This window comes from Zootoca vivipara, chromosome 16 (genome assembly GCF_965207765.1).
Source record: "Zootoca vivipara chromosome 16, rZooViv2.hap1.1, whole genome shotgun sequence".
NCBI lineage: Eukaryota > Metazoa > Chordata > Lepidosauria > Squamata > Lacertidae > Zootoca > Zootoca vivipara.
The window spans coordinates 33,833,599-33,858,444 of NC_142599.1; the positions used below are offsets into that span (position 1 = coordinate 33,833,599).

Consider the following 24,846-nt stretch of genomic DNA (forward strand, 5'->3'; position numbering starts at 1 on the left):
CCCGCCCCTTTCCTCCCCCCCGCAGGGTAAAGTGCTGCGAAGTTTCCTATACAAAGTTAAGAGGCGTTCGCAGCCATCCTTTTCTCCACCTTCTAAAAAAAGCTTCCAGATCTGAGAGCCCCCGAGACTAAGGTAAGGATGGATGGAAAGGTGAAGAGGACGGGGATTGTTGTGGGGTAATACTGTAGTATGGGTCACCGGAGAGCCCCCCCCCCCACAATTTTAGGGCAAGCAGCTTTCAAGGGAAGGGGGCGGCGGCATGATTTGGTCCAGCAGAGGGAACCCCCGAGGGTCGCTGATGCAGGGTTACCATGGGAACAGCCCCATCAGCCCTCCCGTTGCCCCTTTAGGGGGTTGGTTGGTTGTGATTTCACCTTGCCTTCTGGGAGGGAGTTGCTGCTTTTTCGGGAGATTATCTAGAGAGAGAGTAGGCTTGCAGTTTCGATGGGACTCGTTTTTGAGATCCCTCCAAATGTACTCCCCTCCCCCAACCACCGGCCGTTGCCTTGGATCTATTGCAGGTAACTTTGGTTCTAAAACTGGGAAGCAGCATTTCGCCCAGCAATCAATGCAAAAGGAAAGGTCTAGACCAGATCCTTTTATGCACGGTTTGAGAGGGGCGATGCTGGAGTTGGGAGAGGTCCCCCCCACCTCTGTCCCATCGCAAAAGCCCACCTGTGCCCCTATATTGCACCCGATTGCCACCCGCATCCACAATCGTGCCCACATACCCTGCATGAATTAATCCAGAAGAATTTATTCACCGGTTCTGTATACTCTTGAGTTTGCAAGCCCCTGGAATCCTTAAGGGTTGTGTTTTGATGGAGAGGTGAGATCTTAATTGGCTACGTATATAATCCTTCACTTCAACGCTAGGAATGCTTGTAAGGCGTCCATCTTTTCTGCCTTCCAAGTTGCCAGTGCTACAGAGTGATTTCTTCCTGGTGATTGAGGGTTTTTGTTTAGTTTTGGTTCTGGTTTTTTGGCTGTCATGCTCAACATTCGCACACACCACTTTTTGAACACCCAATTGCTTCACACCTTCAGTTATCTGTCAGGGATTATTCAGCTGTGATTCCTCCATTGCAGAGGGTTGGGCTGGATGACTTCCAAGTCATTGATTTCACGACTGTACGATCTCAGTAATTGTAGTTCTGCACATGTTTACTCCGGAAAGTAAGCACCCATTTTCAGTTCAGTGGGACTTCCTACCAGGTCGGTGCTTACAGGATTGCACCCTAAACTTTATGGTAGTTAGCGAAACCAGTGGCAAACCACTGGTGTTTAGGGATTCCAGTTCCCATCAGCTCCGACCTGCATGGCCAGTGGTCAAAGAGGATGGGTATTCTAATCTAGCAACATTTCCAGAGATCAACAGGTCCCAAACCCCTGGCCATAAGAGCTGGCCAATATTATGACCAGTTTTTGTTTTCTTACTTTGTACTGTTTGCTAATATAATAAGCTTTTATGCCCTAATTTTGAATGTGAAAGTAATGTGTGTCTTTTTGCTCAGCGATCTGTAAAAAGGGGAGAGGGGAGCTCTCCAAATGTTGCTGAACTACAACTCCCATCACCCCTCCTGCTTGGGTTGGGTGTGGTGATGGGATTTGAAATCCAGAGACACAGGTTCCTCACCACTGCTGCACAACAGCCTTGCAAGGCAGGCCAGGTGGCGATCTATGGCTGATGGGAGAGGGTAAGGACAGGCCCTTCAGATCCTGTAGGATTTCATCTCTCCCTGAGCCCCAGCAAGCATGCTTATTGTTATTTATTTTTAGAATTAAACTTATACCCTGCCCTTCCTTCTAAGGACCCCAGGGCAACTGCTGAGGAATTATGGGAGTCCAAGCAAGCTCTGGAGGGCCATATCTCTCCCCACTTGCTCTGGAGCCAACAACCTGAGTTATCTGCAGCGGTGCGTGTTTTGCATCAACAACTCACGCTATTTCCAGGGGGAAGAGCTTCGTTAATGGGTTGCATTGAAACCTACGAAGGGTCTAATCAGAGGTACGAAGCCCTTCCATCTCTTGTTGGACTCCAGTACCCATCAGCCCACATCAGAATAGCCCAGTTGGTCGTGGATGATGGGAGTTGTAGTTGAACAACATCTGGAGGGCTCCACGTTGGTTATAACACATTATGAGACGCCCTGAAGGATACCAGGCAGCTCATGTACGATGGAATCACCATTCCTCTCACATCCCTGCTGAAGGCTGCCAGGACCTCATGTAGAATCATAGAATTGTAGAGTTGGAAGGGACCCCAAGGGTCATCTAGTCCAACCCCCTTATTGCAGCAATATCCTGCTTTTTTTCCTCCAAGGAGCTCAAGTTGGTGTACAGGGCTCTCTCCCTCCCTCCCTCCCTTAACCTGCACACCAGCCCTGTGAAGTAGGTCAGGCTGAGAGGTCGGGCTGACTGGCCCGAGGTCACACTCAGTGAGTTTTGTGGCTGAGAGGGGATTTGAATCTGGGTCTCCCAGGTTCTAGCCCGACAAGCTAACCGCCACGCCACCGTGGGCTCTCTTGTTGTCCTATGAAAAATTTTAAAAGTGTTGTTGTATAGAGAGGCCCATTTTTGTCCCTGCCTGTGTCGGGTGGTGTTTGGCTGCCTGTAGCCACTGCCGCCAAGGGCCAAGGATCCGGGCCGGCTAGGTTCCGCTGTCCCACATAAATCTCCTATTAAGGGCACCCCTGCCAGGGTTGCTATGGCATCGGAGCTGGGGGGGGGCAGAAGTTGAGAGCAACAAAACAAGGCCGTTTCCTGCTTGCATCTTCTGATGCCTGCTGTAAAACTACAGCCTCTTTGTACGCTGAGAGCAGGAGCAAAGGACACAGTAGAAGCCACAGAAATATATGTACATATTACGAGTGCAGCGTGCCTTGGGGGATATATGATTGTGTGGTGTTGGGAATTAGCTTTGTCCCACAGGATTAGGCTTCTGAAAGTGGAATAACAGTGCCTATTTCACTCCAAGGAGCCTGCCCCAAAACATTTCTCTTTTCTCCCAAGTCTGATTTTCGGCAGGGTGAGCTGCTGCCAGTCAGTGCCGGCTGTGCTGATCCAGATAGACCAACGGTCTGACTCACTGGAAGGCAGTTTCCTATGCCAGTTCAATGGAATTGAAGCGCTGTAGCACAGTGGCAGAGCACCTGCTTTGCACGCAGAAGGTCCCAGGTTCAAATCCCCAGCATCTCCAACTTAGGGGGCTGGGCATGTGTCCTGCCTGAAACCCTGGAGAGCTGCCAGTCTGTGTCGACAACACTAAGCTAGATAGACCAATGGACTAACGGTTACCTGCCTCGAGAGGGTTGTCTCCAACTCAAGTTTTACTCTTGAAATGGATGGGTCTAATTTAGTCACCTTTTCATACCCTGAATATGGCAAACATTACATGCACCTGTTAACACCCGAGGGGGCATGCTTTTAAAAAAATAAGATAACATTTAAAACTGCAGCCTTTTTCTTCCTTCTTTTTCTCAAACTTCCAGATTAGAAATTCTCTGCAAAAAGGTGCTTTTCCTTTGAATAACCACGGGGGCCTAGCAGGAGGGGGGGGGGACCAAGCAAGCAAGGCTGTTTAAAATCCTGTGTCCAAAAAAGGAATAGTGGAGAGTTACTTGTTGTGGGGGGTGGGGTGGGAGCAGGAATTACTTCCCTTCTGGAGCTCCCTATGGTAGCAGAAAAGCTTGGAGTTAAATGGATTCTGTGACAGGAGGCAAGAAAGATCTTGCCATGTCCCTCCAGAGCAGTCTGGGCTGGTCTGCTCAGCAATTTCCACCTGCTAAAGTGTATTAAAAGCGTCTAAAAATACCTCCCTCCTTTCCCCCAAAGTCAGTCTCCTGTTCTGACAGCTGTTCCCTACAGGGAAGGGGGGGGATATTTAACAAGAATGTATTGCGGGGAGGGGAGAGGTCTTGAAAAGTAGAGAACTTCCTTCTCATCTCTTAACAGCAGACCAGGCCGGCTGCATTGCTAAATCCTGGAAGACCTTTAATCTTAATCATCGTGATTGCTGTGTTTAAGAGTTGGCAAATTGCCCTACTTGAAGAGATGTCTCATAAACTACAAGTGCATAACAGGCAGAGCTCAAACGACCATTTTTAATTTTCATATATGCCAAGATTTTACTACTTCTACAAAATATTGAGTTGCAGGCTCACTCAGTGCCAGCAGTATATGCAAACGCATGGCTCATTTAATACTACACAGAACCTCGATTCTCGACAATAAGAAGTGAAGAATGCTTTTATTCTTACCAATAATAAAGGGAATATTTGTACAAGTTAATACTTTATTATCCCTTTGGAGCTGCATTGGATCTTTGTACATCCAGGCTGCAAATCTTTATGGTTTAAAGTTTTAATTCTTTGTTCTATTTATTTTTTATTACATTTAAGAAGAAAAGAAAAATGGAGGTTTTGATGTATGGGCACCTCTTTTTTTGGGGGGGGGGAAGGTCTGGAGTACCTATTCCTTTGACACCTGTGTGTGCCCCCCTCCAAAAACCCACCAACTTTGTCCCAGAGCCCCATAGATTTGCATTTTTGTGTTTGCAAGGTTATTTCCCCTTCCTCTCCTTGCTTTCGGAGAGCTGGTAATCGGACCTCGTTCAGAGTCCGGCATAATTTGGATTCCCCACATTCTCTTTCCAGCGAGAATAGCTCTGCCTGGAAGACGTTTTTAAAACTGCCGACCCGCCCGCCCCCTCCCTTTCCTCCTTTCCAAGCTAATAAGGGAAGATGCTCATCTCTTGTCTATTCTGGGTTGGCTCCGACTCAATCCACTTCAGAGTAGACCCACTGAGATAAATGAGTTTTATCTATTGTACATTCCACTCAAAGGGTACGTTCTACTCGAAGGCTGTGTATACACCATGCATTTCCCCCCCCCCTCCAAAAAAATCCTGGGAATTGTAGTTTCCTAAGGGTGCCAGGAATTCTTTGGGACGAGTGCTTTAAATGTACGGTGTTTATACAGCCTAAGTTAGTCAAAGCCTTTAAATTTCAATGGGTCTGCTCTGAAGACCAGCGTTGGGTACAACCCTGTGACTCAACTCCATTGATTTCAATAGGCTTCCTCTGAGCAAGAGCGCTGGTGCGCTGTCAGAGATTAAGAGGGTGGCTTTAGCCCAACCAGAAGTGTTGGGGGCGCAGCTTCTGCAGCCAGGTATGCAGAAGGGCCTTAGCTCAGTTTGCATGCAGAAGGTCCCGGGTTCAATCCCTGCCATTTCCAGGTAGGGCTGGGAATATGCCCTGCCTGAAACCTTGGAGGGCTGCTGCCAGTCAGTGTAGGCAATGCTGAGCTAAATGGACCCACCAGTCTGACTCTGTTCCTATGCTCCTATTTTAAACCACCCGTTTGCTCATGAGGCCTGGGATCTTTATTCGAGGGGGTAGAGGCCATAGCTGCTGCCAGCCAGTGCAGACCATGCTGGGATGGGAGACAGAGAGGCCGGCCAGCCTGTTCAGGTTTTTCTGCCTCCACTCTCATCTGCAGCCTGTGCCCCAATTTCTCTGCCCAAATTAATTTGCCAGTCAAATTCCCCCGACGTGAAGCGGCCAGCCTCGCGTGCTTTGTACTCGAGGCTGATAAAGAACCTCCTCTCTCTCTCTCTCTCTCTCTCTCTCTCTCTCTCTCTCTCTCTCTCTCTCTCTTCAGACGTCTTCTGTTCCTTCCAGCCCCCCATCCTATTGGGGGTCTGAATCCCTAGGAGGCCCCACTGACCTAACGCCCCGTGGCATGAGCCAAAATGACCGACAATTCAGACTCCCGGGAGTCGGACAACAACAGCTGGGTGATTGCTGGCTCTGAGGTGAGCGGGAGCCGAAAGCAAACTGGGGAGAGGGGTGAAGGCTTTGTGGGGCAGGGGCAAGACATCGGGGTGGGGCAGCATAATGAACTTGAAAGCCCTCTGCTCACAGCCTTTTGGTTCTCCCAGGCCTCATTTCATATCGGACTGACCTCTTGTGAAGAGGACGCTAGTTGGGGTCAGTGGTGGGCCCTAGAACCTGCTTCTTTTCTCTGTGGGCTGGGGCGGGGGATAGGGGAACCTGCAGCCCTCCAGGTTTTTAGGGGCTGCAGTGGCTATCCTCCTGGACTGTTGTCCTTGCTGCCTGGGGTGATGGGAACTGGAGTTCATCAGCATCCCTTGGAAGATGTCCCATCCCTGATGTTGGCAGTGAGGTTTGAGGCAGGGGTGGGCAACCTCAGGCCTGGAGGGCGTCCTCAAACCACGCCCACTCTCCCCAGGCCACACCCATCTTTCCAGGCCACACCCACTCTCCCCAGGCCACACTCACCTTTATAGGCCACTCTAGGCCACGCCCCCTCTCCCCAGGACACACCCATCTTTCCAGGTCACGCTCACTCTCCCCAGGCCACATCCATATTTCCGGGCCATGCCCACTCCCCAGGCCACTCCCACTCTCCCCAGGCCAGGCCCCATCCATTTTCCAGGTCATGCCCATCTTTCCAGGCCACACTCCTCACCCCAGGCCACACCCATCTTTCCAGGCCACTCCCACTCTCCCCAGGCCACACCCATCTTTCCAGGTCACGCCCACTCTCCCCAGGCCACATCCATCTTTCCAGGCCACACTCCTCACCCCAGGCCACACCCATCTTTCCAGGCCATGCCCACTCCCCAGGCCACTCTCACTCTCCCCAGGCCACACCCCTCCCTACAGGCCACACCCATCTATCCAGGCCATGCCCCTCTCCCCAGGCCACGTTCCTCTTTCCAGACCACACCCCCTCACCAGCATTGCCTCGTACTCTCTTGAGGGGGTGGAATGCCCCCTTGAACTCTTGAATGGCTCTTGCTTGCTTTTATGAATGATTGAGGGGTGTGTGTGTGCTTATTAACTGGCCTACTGTACATATTTGTCATTCTGCTCACTTTTGCCTCTGGCCCCACCCACTTGGGACATGCAGCCCCTCAGAAGGCAAGGAGACGCAGCCAACTGAAGCTGGAGCCTTCCGTAGGCAGAGTAGAAGATGCTGAGCTACGATCCCTTCCCTTCTTCACCAGGCTGCATCTTGCCCGCCATCACCCACCTTTCCCCCCTAAACCACGCCCACTTGCTCCAGGCAAGGTGTCATATGTGGGGCGGGTGCCCAGGTGACCACGAAGAGACAGTCGGGAGCTCAAAGCTGGTCACCTTCTCTCCCACTTCCGCCAGGCAGCTGATGGGCAAGAGGGGGTCCCCCGTGCCTTTCTCCTGCAGCACCAAGTGGCTTCTGTTGGAAACTCCTGCAGAAACGGAGCTTGCCCCTTCTCATTTTAGCAGGGGGCTCAATGCAAAGCGCTTGGTGCCAGGGAGGCAGAAAAGCCCCATTGCGCTGCAGTTCCCAAGCACTTGGCAACCAGCTGGCAATCAAGCCCTTGCGGGAGCTCCATGTCATGAACTTCGGTGGATGGGCAGGGGCAGTCCACCATTATTATTATTGTTGTTGTTGTTGTTTAGTCGTTTAGTTGTGTCCGACTCTTTGTGACCCCATGGACCAGAGCACGCCAGGCACTCCTGTCTTCCACTGCCTCCCGCAGTTTGGTCAGACTCATGTTCGTAGCTTCGAGAACACTGTCCAACCATCTCATCCCGTCGTCCCCTTCTCCTAGTGCCCTCCATCTTTCCCAAAATCAGGGTCTTTTCCAAGGATTCTTCTCTCCTCATGAGGTAGCCAAAGTATTGGAGCCTCAGCTTCACGATCTGTCCTTCCAGGGAGCACTCAGGGCTGATTTCCTGAAGAATGGATAGGTTTGATCTTCTTGCAGTCCATGGGATCAGCCTTCTTCATGGTCCAGCTCTCACTTCCATACATCACTACTGGGAAAACCATAGCTTTAACTATACGGACCTTTGTCAGCAAGGTGATGTCTCTGCTTTTTAAGATGCTGTCTAGGTTTGTCATTGCTTTTCTCCCAAGAAGCAGGCGTCTTTTAATTTCGTGAGTGCTGTCACCATCTGCAGTGATCAAGGAGCCCAAGAAAGTAAAATCTCTCACTGCCTCCATTTCTTCCCCTTCCATTTGCCAGGAGGTGATGGGACCAGTGGCCATGATCTTGGTTTTTTTGATGTTGAGCTTCAGACCATATTTTGCGCTCTGCTCTTTCACCCTCATTAAAAGGTTCTTTAATTCCTCCTCGCTTTCTGCCATCAAGGTTGTGTCATCTGCATATCTGAGGTTGTTGATATTTCTTCCGGCAATCTTAATTCCGGCTTGGGATTCATCTAGTCCAGCCTTTTGCGTGATGAATTCTGCATATAAGTTAAATAAGCAGGGAGACAATATAGAATATACAACCTTGTCGTACTCCTTTCCCAATTTTGAACCACTCAGTTGTTCCATATCCAGTTCTAACTGTAGCTTCTTGTCCCACATAGAGATTTCTCAGGAGACAGATGAGGTGATCAGGCACTCCCATTTCTTTAAGAACTTGCCATAGTTTGCTGTGGTCGACACAGTCAAAGGCTTTTGCATAGTCAATGAAGCAGAAGTAGACGTTTTTCTGGAACTCTCTAGCTTTCTCCATAATCCAGCGCATGTTTGCTATTTGGTCTCTGGTTCCTCTGCCCTTTCGAAATCCAGCTTGCACTTCTGGGAGTTCTCGGTCCACATACTGCCTAAGCCTGCCTTGTAGAATTTTAAGCATAACCTTGCTAGCGTGTGAAATGAGCGCAATTGTGCGGTAGTTGGAGCATTCTTTGGCACTGCCCTTCTTTGGAATTGGGATGTAGACTGATCTTCTCCAATCCTCTGGCCATTGCTGAGTTTTCCAAACTTGCTGGCATATTGGGTGTAGCACCTTAACAGCATCATCTTTTAAAAATTTAAATAGTTCAGCTGGAATATCATCACTTCCACTGGCCTTGTTATTAGCAGTGCTTTCTAAGGCCCATTTGACTTCACTCTCCAAGATGTCTGGCTCAAGGTCAGCAACCACACTACCTGGGGTGTACGAGACCTCCATATCTTTCTGGTATAATTCCTCTGTGTATTCTTGCCACCTCTTCTTGATGTCTTCTGCTTCTGTTAGGTCCTTACCACTTTTGTCCTTGATTGTGGTAATCTTTGTACGAAATGTTCCTTTCATATCTCCAATTTTCTTGAACAGATCTCTGGTTTTCCCCATTCTATTGTTTTCCTCTATTTCTTTGCATTGCTCATTTAAGAAGACCCTCTTGTCTCTCCTTGCTGTTTTTTGGAAATCTGCATTCAGTTTCCTGTATCTTTCCCTATCTCCCTTGCATTTTGCTTGCCTCCTCTCCTCCGCTATTTGTAAGGCCTCGTTGGACAGCCATTTTGCTTTCTTGCATTTCCTTTTCCTTGGTATGGTTTTTGTTGCTGCCTCCTGTATAATGTTACGAGCCTCCATCCATAGTTCTTCAGGCACTCTGTCCACCAAATCTAAATCCTTAAACCTGTTCCTCACTTCCACTGTGTATTCATAAGGGATTTGATTCTTACTGGCCCAGTGGTTTTTCCTACTTTCTTCAGTTTAAGCTGGAATTTTGCTATAAGAAGCTGATGATCTGAGTTACAGTCAGCTCCAGGTCTTGTTTTTGCTGACTGTATAGAGCTTCTCCATCTTTGGCTGCAGAGAATATAATCAATCTGATTTCGTTTTTTTTTTAAAATATATTTTATTAATTTTCCAATTAAAACCAATTATATCACATTCATTATTTCAAATTATACACATATATATATCAATCAAACCGAATGTTATGCCAAATCATCTAAAGAATTTTTTATTTGGGTTCCCATGCTTCAAGAAATTGGGGATTCCTCGCAACCGTCCACTGCCGTCTTTTTTCTAAAGTTCAAATCGTCCTCCAAGTTCATAATAATCCAGATCTTCCCCTTACAGTCACATAGATGTTTTCCACTTTCAACCAATTGTTTCCCAGCTGCTGAGATAAATATCAAACAAGGTTTCACAAATGTTCTTTCTCCTGTGTGGGTTAATCAGTCCAGCCTCCCCATAAATCTTCTTAGTCTGGAGCTCCCTGTTGCGTCGAAGCAGCGCCATCTTAAAAAGCTCAAATCACTTTCGTTTTCTCTCATAGCCATGAAGATTAACAATCTTTATAAGATTTACAGCTTTTCCAGGCAGAAGACCCAAACATCAAACCATAAACTCTTGGTAAATTAATGGATCTCCTTGCCCTATAGCTGAACTTAGCTTCAGGTCGCTGCTCCAATTCAAAGTGCGTCACAGCTCATAAATCCTCTGAACGCGTCCAGGACTCCTTCCGTCCGACTAGGGGGGGGGGCTTTTCTCATCGGCAACTCCACATCTTTAAAAAATATGCTCAGTAACAACAGTTTATAAAGTTCAACTCACACAGTCTTTTGCTTCTCTTTCACTCCAAACAAGCCAGGACATCGCGTCTGGGAAGGTACGAAGTAACTCATATGAAGAAAAATAAAACTCCATTCCCTTATCGCTCCGTCCCCATCAATCCTTCTTCCAGATGATATACAGCCTTTAACTCCTCTCCCTCAGCAGCATAGATTTCTCAGCAGTAAACAGCGCTTCTTCCCCTCCTTCTGAAGTATGTCCATAGATTTAAGCCTAATTATCTTCTTTAACCATGGAAATCCCCGCCATGCAGATTAGCGTCCGGGAGTCCTGGCCCTCGTAAGTGCTTTTCAGCCCAAGCTCCCCCCACTCCATAAACAGTCGGAGTGGGTCTGGGGGCATCGCGGGCCAGCGGCCCCTCTCCGTAACCCCCGGAGAGGGTAGGGGGTTGCCATTTACTCCCCTAGCAACCGCCAAATTCCTTACGAAGGTCAGAGGGATGGAAAACAGGTCCGCCATTCCTGCCGGCGGAAACCGGAACCCTATAATCAATCTGATTTCGATGCTGCCCATTTGGTGATATCCATGTGTAGAGTCGTCTCTTGTGTTGTTGGAAGAGAGTGTTTGTGGTGACCAGCTTGTTCTCTTGACAGAACTCTATTAGCCTTTGCCCTGCTTCATTTTGAACTCCAAGGCCAAACTTGCCAGTTGTTCCTTTTATCTCTTGATTCCCTACTTTAGCATTCCAATCCCCTGTAATGAGAAGAACATCCTTCTTTGGTGTCATTTCTAGAAGGTGTTGTAAGTCTTCATAGAATTGGTCAATTTCACTTTCTTCAGCACTGGTAGTTGGTGCATAAATTTGGATTACTGTGATGTTAAAAGGTCTGCCTTGGATTCGTATCAAGATCATTCTGTCATTTTTGAGATTGCATCCCATTACAGCTTTTGCCACTCTTTTGTTGACTATGAGGGCCACTCCATTTCTTCTACAGGATTCTTGCCCACAGTAGTAGATATGATAGTCATCCGAACTGAATTTGCCCATTCCCTTCCATTTTAGTTCACTGATGCCCAGGATGTCAATATTTATTCTTGTCATCTCATTTTTGACCACATCCAGCTTACCTCCATTCATGGTTCTTACATTCCAGGTTCCTATGCAATATTTTTCTTTACAGCATCGGACTTTCCTTTCGCTTCCAGGCATATCCGCAACTGAGCGACCTTTCGGCTTTGGCCCAGCCGCTTCATCAGCTCTGAATCTACTTGTACTTGTCCTCCGCTCTTCCTCAGTAGCATGTTGGGCGCCTTCTGACCTGAGGGGCTCATCTTCCAGCGTCATAACTTTTATATGCCTGTTGTCTTTGTCCATGGAGTTTTCTTGGCAGGGATACTGGAGTGGCTTGCCAGTTCCTTCTCCAGGTGGATCACGTTTAGTCAAAACTCTCCACTATGACATGTCCATCTTGGGTGGCCCTGCATGGCATAGCTCATAGCTTCTCTGAGTTATTCAAGCCCCTTCGCCATGACAAGGCATTGATCCATGAAGGGGATTATATTTGATTGATCCATGAAGGGGATAATAATAATAATAATAATTATTATTATTATTCTGCTCTCCACCCTAAAGCTCCAGGGTGGGTTGCAACATTAAAACACAATATTACAAACACTTTTAAATAAATTTCACTCAGAAAAATAAGGTGGGTCCTAAAAATATAATGATCAACCTCAAATATAATGATCAACCATGGGCAGTTGAATTCGTCCTGCACGCCTAGGTATTTTGCTTTTAAAAACAAAACAAAACAAAAAATTCTCTCTTTTTCTAATATTTTATCACAGCTGTTTTTTTCTTCTTGTTTGTATCCAGAAAAATAAATAATTAAAAACATAGTTACAAAAGCACAGACACGACCATATTGAAGTTGGGTGATTGACAAGTGGGTTGCCCTACCCACCTGCCAAAGTTGGACCACAGGGGCGGGGCCAGGTTAATATCCTCCCCCCATTCCACTCTATGAGAAAAAGGGAAATAATTGTGACCTCTGCTTTTGACGCGTTTTGCCCCTCCAGGCTCTCCCTGTAGAAAACCTTGGCTTGGAAACGCAGGCCGAGTCTGAGCCGGCCCAGGAAGACACACAAGGTATGCAGCGATGGATGAGGCCCTTGCCCAGCCCTTAACTGCCTTCCATGCCCTTTCCTAACCCCTGCATGATATTGCAAGCTGGAATTCAGTATACAATGGGGGAAGCTGCTTTGCGTATGGGGTCCAGCTCACCCCACTGCTCTGAGGGAGGGAAGCATATTTTCAGTGACTTGGAACTTTCACCAGGCCACACCCCCTTTATGAGGCCACACCCCTTTCACCAGGCCCCGCCCCTCACCAGTCCTTCTTTGCACCTTCCTTGGGTGTTTTTGCCTGGCTGAAATGTGTCCTTGAACCCTGACACCCCTTGCTCCGTCCAGATTTGCTTCTGGCCCCACCAACCCTTGGCATGCATGCCCCACCCCCGGAAGTTGCCCAGAAGGGAATGCGTCCACTTGGCTTTGCAAACGGTTCCCCACCCTGGATGCAAATGGACATAATAAACGCATTCGTTTGCGAGCTTTAACACAGGCATCTTTTCGGACAGCTCCTCTCAGCGAGAGCAAAGCCCTCATCGACCACCCTGATGCAGATGGCGCCAGTCAGAAGGTAGAGCATTTGATTAAGGGGGGGGGGGCGGTTGAACTCTGCATGTACTGTATATGAGAATTCTCCAGCCTCGGGGCTTTGTTCCTCTTTGAACTCAATTCCATTTGGCAATTAGCCAAACGATCCACACAGGCCCTCTGTGCACCCCGGAAGCATCCCTGAGGTAAGGCAGCGGGCGACAGCGGAGGGCAAGCACCCACAGCGAAAATTTTGTGGGTGCCCAGGCACCCAGGGCCTCCTGGCGTTGGTAGCATGTGTGTTTGGACATGTAAATGGCGGTAATTAACTGGCCAACGAAAGCCGTTATCGTACAAAGGAACTGGTCTGACCAAATTTTGCACGATGGTTCCTTTTACCTGGATAACAGTTGGGCACCATTTTGAACCAAGATGGCAGACTGAACCTTTTAAAGCTGCACCGATGATTTATTATTATTATTATTATTATTATTATTATTATTATTATTATTATTTGTATCTTAGAACTGCCAAGCAACACTGGATATGAGGCTGCCAGGAAATAGGCGCATACACACACACACACAAATTAACAAACGATGCCAATTTTCCAAGCATCTTTATCTCTCTCTTGAGATGCAGGGTCCTGAGGTGGTGGTGGGCCCCAGTTCTGAAGAAACCGCCGCGCTAGTCAAGACCCCAGAGCCCGTCCTGTCACATGCAAAGGAGGCCAGCACCTGCGAGGCTGAGGAAGGATCCGTGCCCGTCCCGCAGGGAACTGTCGTCATCCACAAAGCAGGTGACTTAATGCCATCAACGTAGGCATTCTTTGTGGAATAATGCAGAGGCGTTTGACAGATCTCTGCCCCAAGCAGCCTACATTTTTTGTTGCCGGAAGAGGCAACAGAGGAAGTGCAGAGGGCAAGGAAACAGAACACAAATGCAAGCAATTGCATGTGTTTTAGGTTTCAAGCATGTGTGCTTAAGGACTTAGGTGAGGTGGAGATTCTTGTCGGGCCTGAGGGCCGCATTTCTTTGTGGGCAGCTTTCAGGGGGCCACATTCTAGTGGTGGACATATCCAGGAGGCAACAGTAGGTGGAACAGCAGATGAACCTCTTAGCTCTGTAGCGTCGCCAGACGCTCTTGCTTACAGATGCTCACTCGCCAGTGTGGTGTAGTGGTTAAGAGCGGCAGACTCATAATCTGGTGAACCGGGTTCGATTCCCCGCTCCTTCACATGCAGCTACTGGATGCTTGGTCTAGTCACACTTCTCTGAAGTCTCTCAGCCTCACTCACCTCACAGAGTGTTTGTTGTGGGAGAGGAAGGAAAAGGAGATCGTTAGCCGCTTTGAGACTCCTTAGGGTAGTGATAAAGTGGGACATCAAATCCAAACTCTTCTTCTTCATCCTGGCAAGCAGAAGGTATTATTGCAGTTCAAGAGCAGGTTCCACTTGCGGAGGATGTGGAGCAGGATCCGTGAGGTTCAGAGATAGGTTCTACCTTTATGTTGAATTTCCAGAAAGAGAGCTCAGGGTTCAGAACAAAGAAGGTGATTCGCCACCTCTCTACCTGCAACCTATAAAAGCTTCTTTGCTTGGTTGCCTGGAGCAATTTCACCCTCGCCATAGGCGAGCGGCCACAGATGAGCCTGACTTCTCCAGCTGACGCAATCTTTTGATCCTCATTTCTTGCCCTCTTCTTATCTCTCCTTTCCCTTCCCAGGCCCTCTGGGGGAGGAGGAAGGGAACAATTCCAGCAGTGGAGAAGAGGCATCCAAGGAGCGTGACGTCGAAGGGCTGCGCAGGCGGAAGGGTCGGGACGCGCCCCCCGTTCTGCCGGGGGCTGGCAGAGATAGAGGTGTGGAGGCCTTCGAGGGCGACGAAGGTGGCCTTCCCAGGACAAAATGGCTGTTCGGGTTCCTCGCCCTCCTGGGATTGGCCTTGTTGGTATCCTTGGGTAAGCAGTGGCCTTCCTGGGGTGGGGCTAACTGTGCTAGCTCTTCACTCTGGGATGGGGCTCTGACAGTCCTAACCATACCTGCCAAGTTCCTCTCTGAAAAATAAGGGACCGGACTGAAAGTAGCATAGCGGAAGTAGCACGGCAGCCATTTTGGAACTGGGTGAGCATGCTCAGAAGTGACTTTTGATGCTGCTCTGCCCAGTTCCAAAATGGCCACCGCACCAGAAGTCGCGCTGCAGCCATTTTGGAACTGGGCAGAGCAGCATTAAAAGTCGCTTCTGAGCATGCTCCGCCCAGTTCCAAAATGGCCGCCGCGCCAGATTAAACTGGGTAAAAACAAAAAAATCCGTTTTTTCGGCTGGGGACAGCAGGAAAAATGGGGGTTTCCTGGGGAAAACGGGAGACTTGGCAGCTATGGTCTTAACCTCTGGGTTAACCTTTTTGCAAACCACGGTGAGGGCTTTTTTTAAACAATCAAATGGCGTAGACATTTCATGAAATAAGTAATAATAAAGCCTCTTTGCCTCTCTCTCTCTCTCTCCAGGGGTCATATTTGACCAAGATGATGGTAAGTCTTGTTTTAACTCCCTTTCCACACCAGTGGGGAGCCACCACAGAAAATAAAACCCCACTATTTTGCCGGCCGGCTTAGAAAGAGGCTCTATAACATATAGAATAAGAGAACAAGAAGAACATACATTTAAAGAAGACTGGGAAATGTTTGCTGAATATCTGGGGCGGGGTATAGTGTACATTTGAAAATGTTGGCAGCATTTAGTTAAATTCAACAGGGTAAATAGGTTTTGATGGATGTAATAATGGAATGCTGAATGGTTTAGTTTATGTAAAATATGCAGGGTTTTATGATATGCAAAATGAACCATGGAAGAAGGGAAGTCATTGATATTTTAAAGATGTTTAAATGAATATTCTGAATTTGTAAAACAGAAAATTTAATAAAAAATTTATATACTACGGTATATATCAGGGGTGGCCAACTCCCAAGAGACTCTGATCTACTCACAGAGTTAAAAACTGGGAGTGATCTACCCCCTTCTGGGGGGTTCAGGTCAAAGCTGTTGAGTTTTTTTTTTTAAGGAAGGGAAGCCCTGTTTTTTGGGGTTTAGGTCAAACTTGTTGAGCTTCTTTTAGGAGGGAGGGAGGCCTGTTTTTGTTTAGGACTTCAGGTCATAGTTCAGCTTTTTTTAGGGAGGAGGAAAATTTTGGGTGAGCTTTTTTTAGGGGTGCCAGTGATCTAGCAGTGATCTACCACAGACATCCAGTGATCTACTGGTAGATGACAATCTACCTGTTGGACGTGCCTGCTATATATGAAAGAGGCTCTTAATTTTTTCAGCTCTCCCCTTTTTCTCCTCTACATCCTCCCCACACCCCACCCCGGCTGTCTCCTACAGGCTCAGTGGACATTTTCAGCCCCTGGTCAAGCTCAGACAGTGAAGAGCCCATTCCTGGCGCTGTTGGGGTGGTGAGTCTTTTATCTCTGTGCTAACGCAACAGGGAACAGGGGGTTTCCTGCTTGGAGTTCTGGAGAGCAGCTGCCAGTCAGTGCAGACAATACTGGGTCTGGGTCAGCATATGGAATCTTCTTGCTGGCTTGCTGCCCAGCCAAAGATTCCAGCCAATGGGATGCCTTGGGAGGGTCGGGAGGGCGGAGCAATGTGGGCTCCTCAGGGACCAACACTTGCCCCGCCTTGCATTGACTGCGATGCTCAAATCCTGATGTTCGCAAACAAGGCTGCGGCTCACTGTGGACCCCCCACCCCACCCCAGCAGGATTGGCCGGCTTCTCCCCCGCGGGAACCCCCGGTTGGCGAAGAGCTTCAGAGAGCCAAGGAAGCGGTGATGTCATCAGATGGCGACCACCAGAGCCTGGATGCCATGGGACTCTTGCTAGACAAGCTGGCCAAGGAGAATCAAGACATCCGGCTTATGCAAGCGGAACTGCAGGTGGCGTGGAGGGTTCTGGGTGGAGCGAAGGAGGGCAGAGCAGCTCCTTTGCATGCAGAAGGTGCCCGGTTCAATCCCCAGGGGTATCTCCGAGTAGGAGGGGGAATGACCCCCACTTGAAATCCTGCAGAGATGCTGCCAGTCAGTGGAGACAGTAAAAAGTTAGGTAAAAGGTGGCGCTGTGGTCTAAACCACTGAGCCTCTTGGGCTTGCCGATCAGAAGGTCAGCAGTTCGAATCCCCACGACGGGGTGAGCTCCCGTTGCTCTGTCCAAGCTCCTGTCAACCTAGCAGTTTGAAAGCACACCAGTGCAAGTAGATAAATAGGTACAGCTCCGGCGGGAAAGTAAACAGCATTTCCGTGCGCTCTGACTTCCGTCACAGTGTTCCATTGCACCAGAAGCGGTTTAGTCCTGCTGGCCACATGACCTGGAAAGCTGTCTGTGGACAAATGCCGGCTCCCTTGGCCTGAAAGCAAGATGAGCGACACAACCCCATAGTTGCCTTTGACTGGACTTAACCATCCAGGGTCCTTTACCTTTACCTTAATAAGTTAGGCCCTGATTCTTGTCTCTCATAACAGTAGATTTTGTTCCCCCCCTCCATTCATAGCATTTTCATTAAGTATCCCACAATATTTCAAAGCACTTATCATCATATACAAATCTTTTTTAAGACACAGTGTTTCTTCTTGACTCTCCTTTCCTGATGTTTGATTTTTATTCCTTTTTATTAGCTGTTTTATAGCAGATACATATTTATTATCTAAGCCCCTCTACCGTTAAATCTTTTGGTAATCCACTGCTTATATTTCAAATCATCAGTGGTTTTCATTCCTTCTTAAATACTTTGTCCTTATGCTAGGATTGCCATATTTCAAAAAGTGAAAATCAGGACACAAAAGTTATTCAGCTTTTCTTTTTCTTGGCCAAAGTTGTTAAATGACACTGCCAACATGGGCTGCCATACGTCTAGATTTTCCCAGACATTTTTTTAGCAATTTCCTCCTGGGCGCTGCTTCCTAGTGCAGTATTCCGGCTATGTCCGGGAAATTCTGGACATATGGCAACCCTGCCTTATATCCTCTTAACCCGGCTGTTAATTTCGCCATTTCAGCATATTCCAGCGGTTTCATAAGCCATTCCTCCTTAGTTGGTCATCCCTAACAGTAGAATTTGCAGACATCCAAGGAAGCTGAAGGATTGAAAGTTCAGGATGGATAAAAGTACTTTGTCACGCAGTGGAGTTGAACTGCGGAACTCACTGCCACAGGAGGCAGTGACAGCCACCGTCTTGGGTGGCCTTAAAAGAGGACTGGGCCAAATGAAAATGAAAAAATACGAAGAAGTGAAAACTCACTTTACAACATGGTTAGAATATTATCAAACTTACGACTTGTATAAGAAAGACAAAGAAATAGGATTTGAAGAAAAACCAACAAGATTAGAGAGTGAGTTGATTAATAATAAGACAAAAACAGTATCAAAAATGTATAGACTTCTATTAGAAATTGGTGTAATGGATGAAGCAACTAAGGTTAATATGATAAGATGGGCCCAGGATATCGGTCGACCCATTCTGATGGTAGAGTGGGAACAGCTTTGGAAAGTGGAAATAAATTTTACCGCGAGCTATGCCATCAGGGAAAACATGTTAAAGATGCAACACCGATGGTACCTTACTCCCTCCAGACTCTCCAAGATCTATAAAAATTTATCAAGTCTGTGTTGGAGGTGTGGGGGGAGTAGGGGTGACCTATATCACATGTGGTGGACATGTGAGAAAATAAAAAGATTTTGGGGACTAATTTACGAGGAAATAAAAAAAATGCTAGGAATAGCATTCCAAAAAAGACCAGAGATGCTATTACTAAGCATAATAGGGAAAGACATACCTAATTCATCAAAGGAACTATTTCTATACGCAACTGCAGCGGCCAGGATTCTGGTCGCCAAAAGTTGGAAAGAAACAGACCTCCCCACAATTTGGGACTGGCAGTGTAAACTACAGGAGTTGGCGGAGATGGCTATTTTGACTAACAACATACAAGGCAAATCAAAACAAAACCTAGCTGCAAAGTGGGATAAATATAGGATATATGTGGAAAAATATTGTAAAGGATTATCACCTGTATTAATATTGGATTGAAATCTAAAAAGGGCGGGAAGAAAAACAAATTTCAGATAGTAAATTATTGGTGCACTAAGAAATAAGAACGAATTGGATACTTGATATAGATAAATGTACTGTGTTGCGTACGTTCAAAGTTAAGACGATTAAATGCACAGGGGAAAGGCAGGAAGTTCAAGGAATAAAACAAAATTAAATATAAGAGGTAGTTATCAGGCCCACCTTCCCATCCCACTCCTTACTTAACAAGGACATCGAGAAAGAAGAGAATATAAACTTTAATGATAAATAAGGACAAAATGATTTGACTAAAAGATAATTTTATTAAAGTGAATGACATTCAAACAGTAAAGATTACGGAATAACAGATACGACAGGGGAATATGGATGAATTAGGTGAGGGAGGGAATGGTGGACGGGTGGGGAGGGGGGAGGGAAAACGAGGGTTGGGAGTAATGAATATTTTTTATTGAATTGTAATTGAAATTTTGTATTTTGAATGTGAGTATCTCCATTTTCCTTTCTTTCTTTTTTTTCTCCTTGTTAATTTCTTTTTTTTCTCATCATTTTTTTTTCTTCTGTTTTTCGGCTTTCGCAATCGTCGGAATTTGTATTAAGACTGTACTCTCACTGAAAACATACATGTATAAACTGAATCTTTTTGCAATTAAAAAAAAAAGAGAAAACTTGAACCCTGTCAAAAAAAAAGCTAAATATTGAGGCTGCTTCACACATGCTTAAATGATTCTCCCCCTTAAAAAACAACAACAGTATAAATGCGGCAAATAGGAAAACCATTAAAGATAATACAAGACGAAAAAAAAGAAAAGAAAAAAGAGGACTGGCAAATTTGGGGAGGTAAATAAGGCCTTGATTGGCTCCACGGTTGGAGGCAGCGATGCTTCTGAATATCGGTTGCTGGAAACCACAGGGTTCCCCATAGTTATCTGGTTGGGGACTGTGAGAATGGAATGCAAAATTATAGGGACAAAACTACCTAAATTGTATAGAAATTTATTTATGTACTAGTGTCATTCAGCCCGTTCAGTAAACGGGTGCTAGCCGGGCGGGAATGGAGGGGAAGCCCTGGGACCGCGCAGGTGTCGCCTCCGTCGAGCGCCTGAGGCCCACCGGCCCCTCCTCCGCCTCCTCCCGCTGTCCCGAGTGGCGATGGCTTCCTCCACCTCCCTGCTGCGGCGGAGTGACACGGGGCGGCAAGGTGGGAGAGTGAGGGGCGGCGCGCTTACCTGAGGTGTGCTGCGGGAGGCGGCGGCAGAGGCCTCTTCCTTCTCCTCAGGAGAAGGGAGGTGGAGGAGGCCATCGCCACTCGGGACAGCGGGAGGAGGCGGAGGAGGGGCCGGTCTCTGCGCTCCAAGTCTCTGCGTCCAATCCCTGTGTCCGTGGGGCACATGCGCAGTAGCGCGGACACAGGGACTGGACGCAGAGACACAGGGACTTTATTATATAGGATGCTACTCGCCCCAAAATGGAAAGAAGCAGAAGTCCCAGCAAAGGAAGAATGGATACAAAAACTTATGGAATATGCAGAAATGGCGAAACTCACTGGAAGAATAAGAAATCAAGATGGCAAACTTTTTATAAAAGAATAGAAATAGTTTATTTAAGATTTACAGATAAATTGCAAACAGATAAAAACATTGGCAGGGTTATTGTAATAGCCTACAGTTTTGTAAGAGTTTGTATTTAAAGTAGATAAATGAATAAATTAAATGGATTTGGATACGCAGATGATATGAAAAAATAAATTTAAGGAACCGCAGAAAGAGGGGGAAGGAAGTCAACCTCTGAAATATTAAAATGATTGTAAAATTAATGAAATGTACAAATTTGAAAAAGTATAAATAAAAACTTAAAATAAATAAATAAAGAGAATAGAATGTGGGACTAGGTTGAGCCCTTGGTGTTTTTAACGACAGCAACAATGACAAAATAACTCCTTTCCATCCTTAATTTTACTGCTGAAACGAATGATCCACAAACAGTTTTTGGAGAGCGGCCCTTAATAATTATTCCAGGTTCCTCGGTGTGGTGATGTTTTGTCACTTGCGTCCTGGGATGTGGGGTATTGGGATTTCCTCTCACATCTTTGTTCCTGCAAATGAAGGCGTCTCCATTTTTCTTTCCTTTTGGAAAACCGCAGGCCCAAAAAGAGGAACTGCAGCTGCTCCTGCGCAAGACGGAAGGCGAGGCGCTGGACTTCACCTCTCAGCGGCAGAATTTGGCCGCCGAGAACTCCAGGCTGGCAGAGGCACTGAAGCGGGAGACGGCCTCCCTCCTTGCCACACAAGCCGAGCTCCATCTTTTGCAGGAAAAGCTGGCTGAGGCGGGCGACTCCAAATCCCAGCCGCGCCCAGAAAAGCTGCCTGCGCAGGACCGCCAACGGGAAAAGGCAGAGAGGCCCGAGGTCGAAATCCGCCGCCTGCGCTCCTTGCTGGCGTCGGTGCGGCGTGACTTGGGGAGAGCCTTCCAGAAAGTTCCGCCCGGCAATGTGTCTGAAGGGCTCTGGAAGGAACTAGATGGCGTGGAGCAGAGGGTGGCCCAGGAGCTGGAGGGGGCAGAAGAGGGGGCCAGGCCATTCTGGAAAGAAGGCCACAAAGCCAAGCGAAGGAAGGAGAAGGCTTGGCACAGGAGGCACGACGGCCATGAGGAGCGCAAACCCACACACCATGGTGAAGGCCCAGAGGAGGAACACCGTCCTCCACACAAGGCTCCCAAGATAGCCAATGATGGGCCGCACCGTCCCAGGAAGTACCAGGGGCCACGAGATGCCAAGCCGGCCAAAGACAGGGAGCACCGGAAGGCCAAGAAACCCACTGAGCCCGGTGCATTGTGGGAAGCCCTGGCCAAGCACCCGTACAGGCCTCCTCAGGGCTGCGCCGGCGTCAGCGAGTGCGCCCGGCAGGAAGGGTTGGAGCCAGTGCAGAAGCCACGCTTCTTGCCGATGCTCCAGAGCTACCTGGCTGGGCTGGGCTGGTCCGAGCACTATGGAGGACTAGTGGCCGCCCTAGACGGCTACTTTGGGAGCGACGGGGCCTTTGCCCACGACCGCCTGAGCTTCGTGGAGCTCCTGGATGAGGTCGAGGACACGCTGGAGGAACTGGCGGAACAGCTGGGGGGCAGCGAAGAGGAAGCGGATAACTTTGAGGAGGTGATGCTGAGGCAGCTGGGGGCAGCCCCTCCGGGCAGGTGAGAGAACCTGCGAGGTTGTGGGTGCGGGAGACTCTCTAGGGGCTTTCAAATGTATGGTTTGAATGCGGTCCCACTGAGCTTCGTAACCAAGTGGGGGATTTGAACCCGGGTCCCCCAGGTCCTACTGCAACGCTTTAACCACTTATGCCACCACTGGTTCTCACATTTATTTCTTCACTAGTGTCGTTCAGCCCGTTAAATAAACGGGCGCTAGAACATATGTGAGCGCTGCGCGGAGCACCGGATCGAGGAGCCGGTCTGCAGAGTCAGCGCCCAGCAACGCCGTACTGGATTGAGGAGGCGATGCTCCGTGCGGCGTTGCTGGGCGCTGACTCTGCAGACCGGCTCCTCGATCCGGTGCTCCGTGCAGCGCTGATCAGCGCCGACCTGGCAGGCCGCCGGATCAAGGAAGCGGCCTGTCGGGTTGGCACCCAGCAGCGCTGCACGGAGCACCGGTCTGCAGAGTCAGCGCCCAGCAGCGCCGCACGGAGCAGCGCCTCCTCAATCCAGCACGGCGTTGCTGGGCGCTGACTCTGCAGACCGGCTCCTCGATCCGGTGCTCCCGGGACATGTCCTTCCTGTCGGCGGCAGGGGGACAGGAACGAAGGAGGAGAAAGCAGCCCTTTCTCCTTCTTCCTTCCTCTCCCCCAGCCGCCAACAGGAAGGAGACATCCCGGGGTTTGGAGAAGCGCTTGGGACCTGTTTGGAGAAGCGCTTGGGAACCCCGGGACCTGTCCTTGCTGGATGCACACACACACGCACGCTCTTCCCCCCCCCATGCCGCCAACCCTCAGTCCGGCCGGGAGCGGTGGTTGGCGGCCGCACGGAAACGGTAGGTGGGGGGGGAGAGAGCGCGTGTGCGTTCCAAGTCTCTGTGGCCAATCCCTGTGTCCGTGGGGCACATGCGCAGTAGCGCGGACACAGGGACACGGAATACTGGACGCAGAGACACTTGCACTTTATTATATAGGATGTAGCTAAGCTATGGGACTCAATTCTGCAGGCTCTTCTTATTTTCTTATTTGTATGTTTTCCCCATGTCGTACGTGGCTCTGAGATGTTCCTGGTTGTGGGGAGCGACAAATCAGAAGGGGAGAAGGGGGAAGCAGATTGCCAACGGTGTGCTCTGCACCTGCGTGGCTCAATGTTACCAGCCTTAACCGTATTGCCTTCTCCCCAGATTCACGCAGCGGGACAGCAGCTCCCAGCGCCACCCGAAGGAGAGGAACCCCGAGGGACACGGGCGCAAGAACGGCCGAGAGAGCACCAGCTGGCCCCATGGCTAGGATGGCGGGACCCGCCAGTACTAATCTGGCTCGGGGTGGGGAGGGTAAAGGAGTTGGGCCTATCAAGGATTCCTGGATGTCCCAGTGGAGGGGTTGGTACCGGTACTCCTGGCAGGGAAGGAAAGTGTTTTATATCAACATGCCAAGTTCTGATGTGTGAGATCACCCAGATACATTGTCCTCCCCCCCTCCCAACAAGCCCACTCAGAGCCCTCCATCCCCACCCCAAGTTTGCTTCCACTCAGTAATGACCATTAGTAAAAGCGTTTGGACGGTTGGATTATCATCAGGGAAGCAATCCTTTTTCACTCCATGTCCCCTCCTGTTGGGGGAGATCTTTGCTGGGGCTGGATGAGGGTCTCTCTATAGGGCCTTCCCACCCAGATACAGGGGGTCCTGGCTCACCTCTCTTTCGGCTCGGGATAAGCAATTGTGTCAAAGGAAAAATGGATTGGAACCCCAAATTAGAAATATGATGCCGGCGAGATTTTGCTTCTCGGTACGGGACGCATTACCTTGTTGTTGTCCCTTCTAAACTCTGAAATTCTCATCGCCCTCTCTAATTAGGAATGGTGAAAATGGGGATATCATTTCCTCACCTGTGGGGGTGGGGGAGGGTTGAGTCACTTGGAGGGATGGCTTGTTTTCCTTCTTCCCCACCCCACATTAACCCCCTCCCTACTCCCGCACAATTTCTTGCACTGTGAGTGTGTCAGAAACCAAATAAAGGCACTGATTGTTCCTTTCTTTCAAAGGTTGTCTCTGACTAAGTGGCCCATTGAAGGCCGTAAGGTGGATGTGATTTGGGGGGGGGGGGGTTGATGCTGGCAGGGTGGAAATGTCCTTCTAACAATATATCCTCTTTTTGTTTTGCCATGGCAACAGCTTTCGGTAGTTCGCTGTTGTTGTTGTTGTTTTAACGCAATGACACCTGCTAAGAATATCGTTGTGAATCTTCCAGTCTGTGTGTCTGAGTAATTCCTGAGTTTGAGGGAAGGACCACTGCTGAGTGAGTGATCAACCCCCTGCTTTGCTGGAAGAAGGTCCCAAATTCAATTCCATGTAGCACTGGGTGAGGGAAAACCCTGGGGGGCTGCTGCCGGTCAGTGTAGACAACATCAAGCTAGATATACCAAACCTCTGACACCACTCCCTGTGTTCCTGTCCCTGTTCAAACTCTCCTCTCTTTCCCAACAATGCATGCACAATACTTGCTAACTGAAGTGTGTGCAAAGGAGGAATTGTATCTCTGAGCATAAGCAAAGTGCTTTCCCACCTCCAATATCTTTGGGATTAGCTAGGGTTGCCATACGCCTGGAATTTT

General features: G+C 48.6%; 1 protein-coding gene across 6 annotated transcripts; it reads left to right on the forward strand.

Moving 5' to 3' along the window:
* On the forward strand, positions 1–24,269 carry PBXIP1 (PBX homeobox interacting protein 1). Of its 6 annotated transcripts, none has more exons than XM_035098813.3 (11): positions 1–132; positions 5,662–5,815; positions 12,389–12,458; positions 12,949–13,010; positions 13,604–13,766; positions 14,693–14,926; positions 15,474–15,497; positions 16,345–16,415; positions 16,721–16,897; positions 21,188–22,233; positions 23,417–24,269. In XM_035098813.3, the coding sequence occupies exons 2-11, from the start codon at positions 5,753–5,755 to the stop codon at positions 23,520–23,522; spliced, it is 2,016 nt and encodes a 671-aa protein (XP_034954704.2). In that variant the 5' UTR covers positions 1–132; positions 5,662–5,752; the 3' UTR covers positions 23,523–24,269. The 6 variants fall into 6 exon arrangements, with proteins under 6 accessions (XP_034954704.2, XP_034954705.2, XP_034954706.2 ...); XM_035098814.3 differs by having other exon boundaries at positions 16,724–16,897; XM_035098815.3 differs by having other exon boundaries at positions 13,610–13,766.
* Positions 24,270–24,846: the final 577 nt, after the last annotated feature.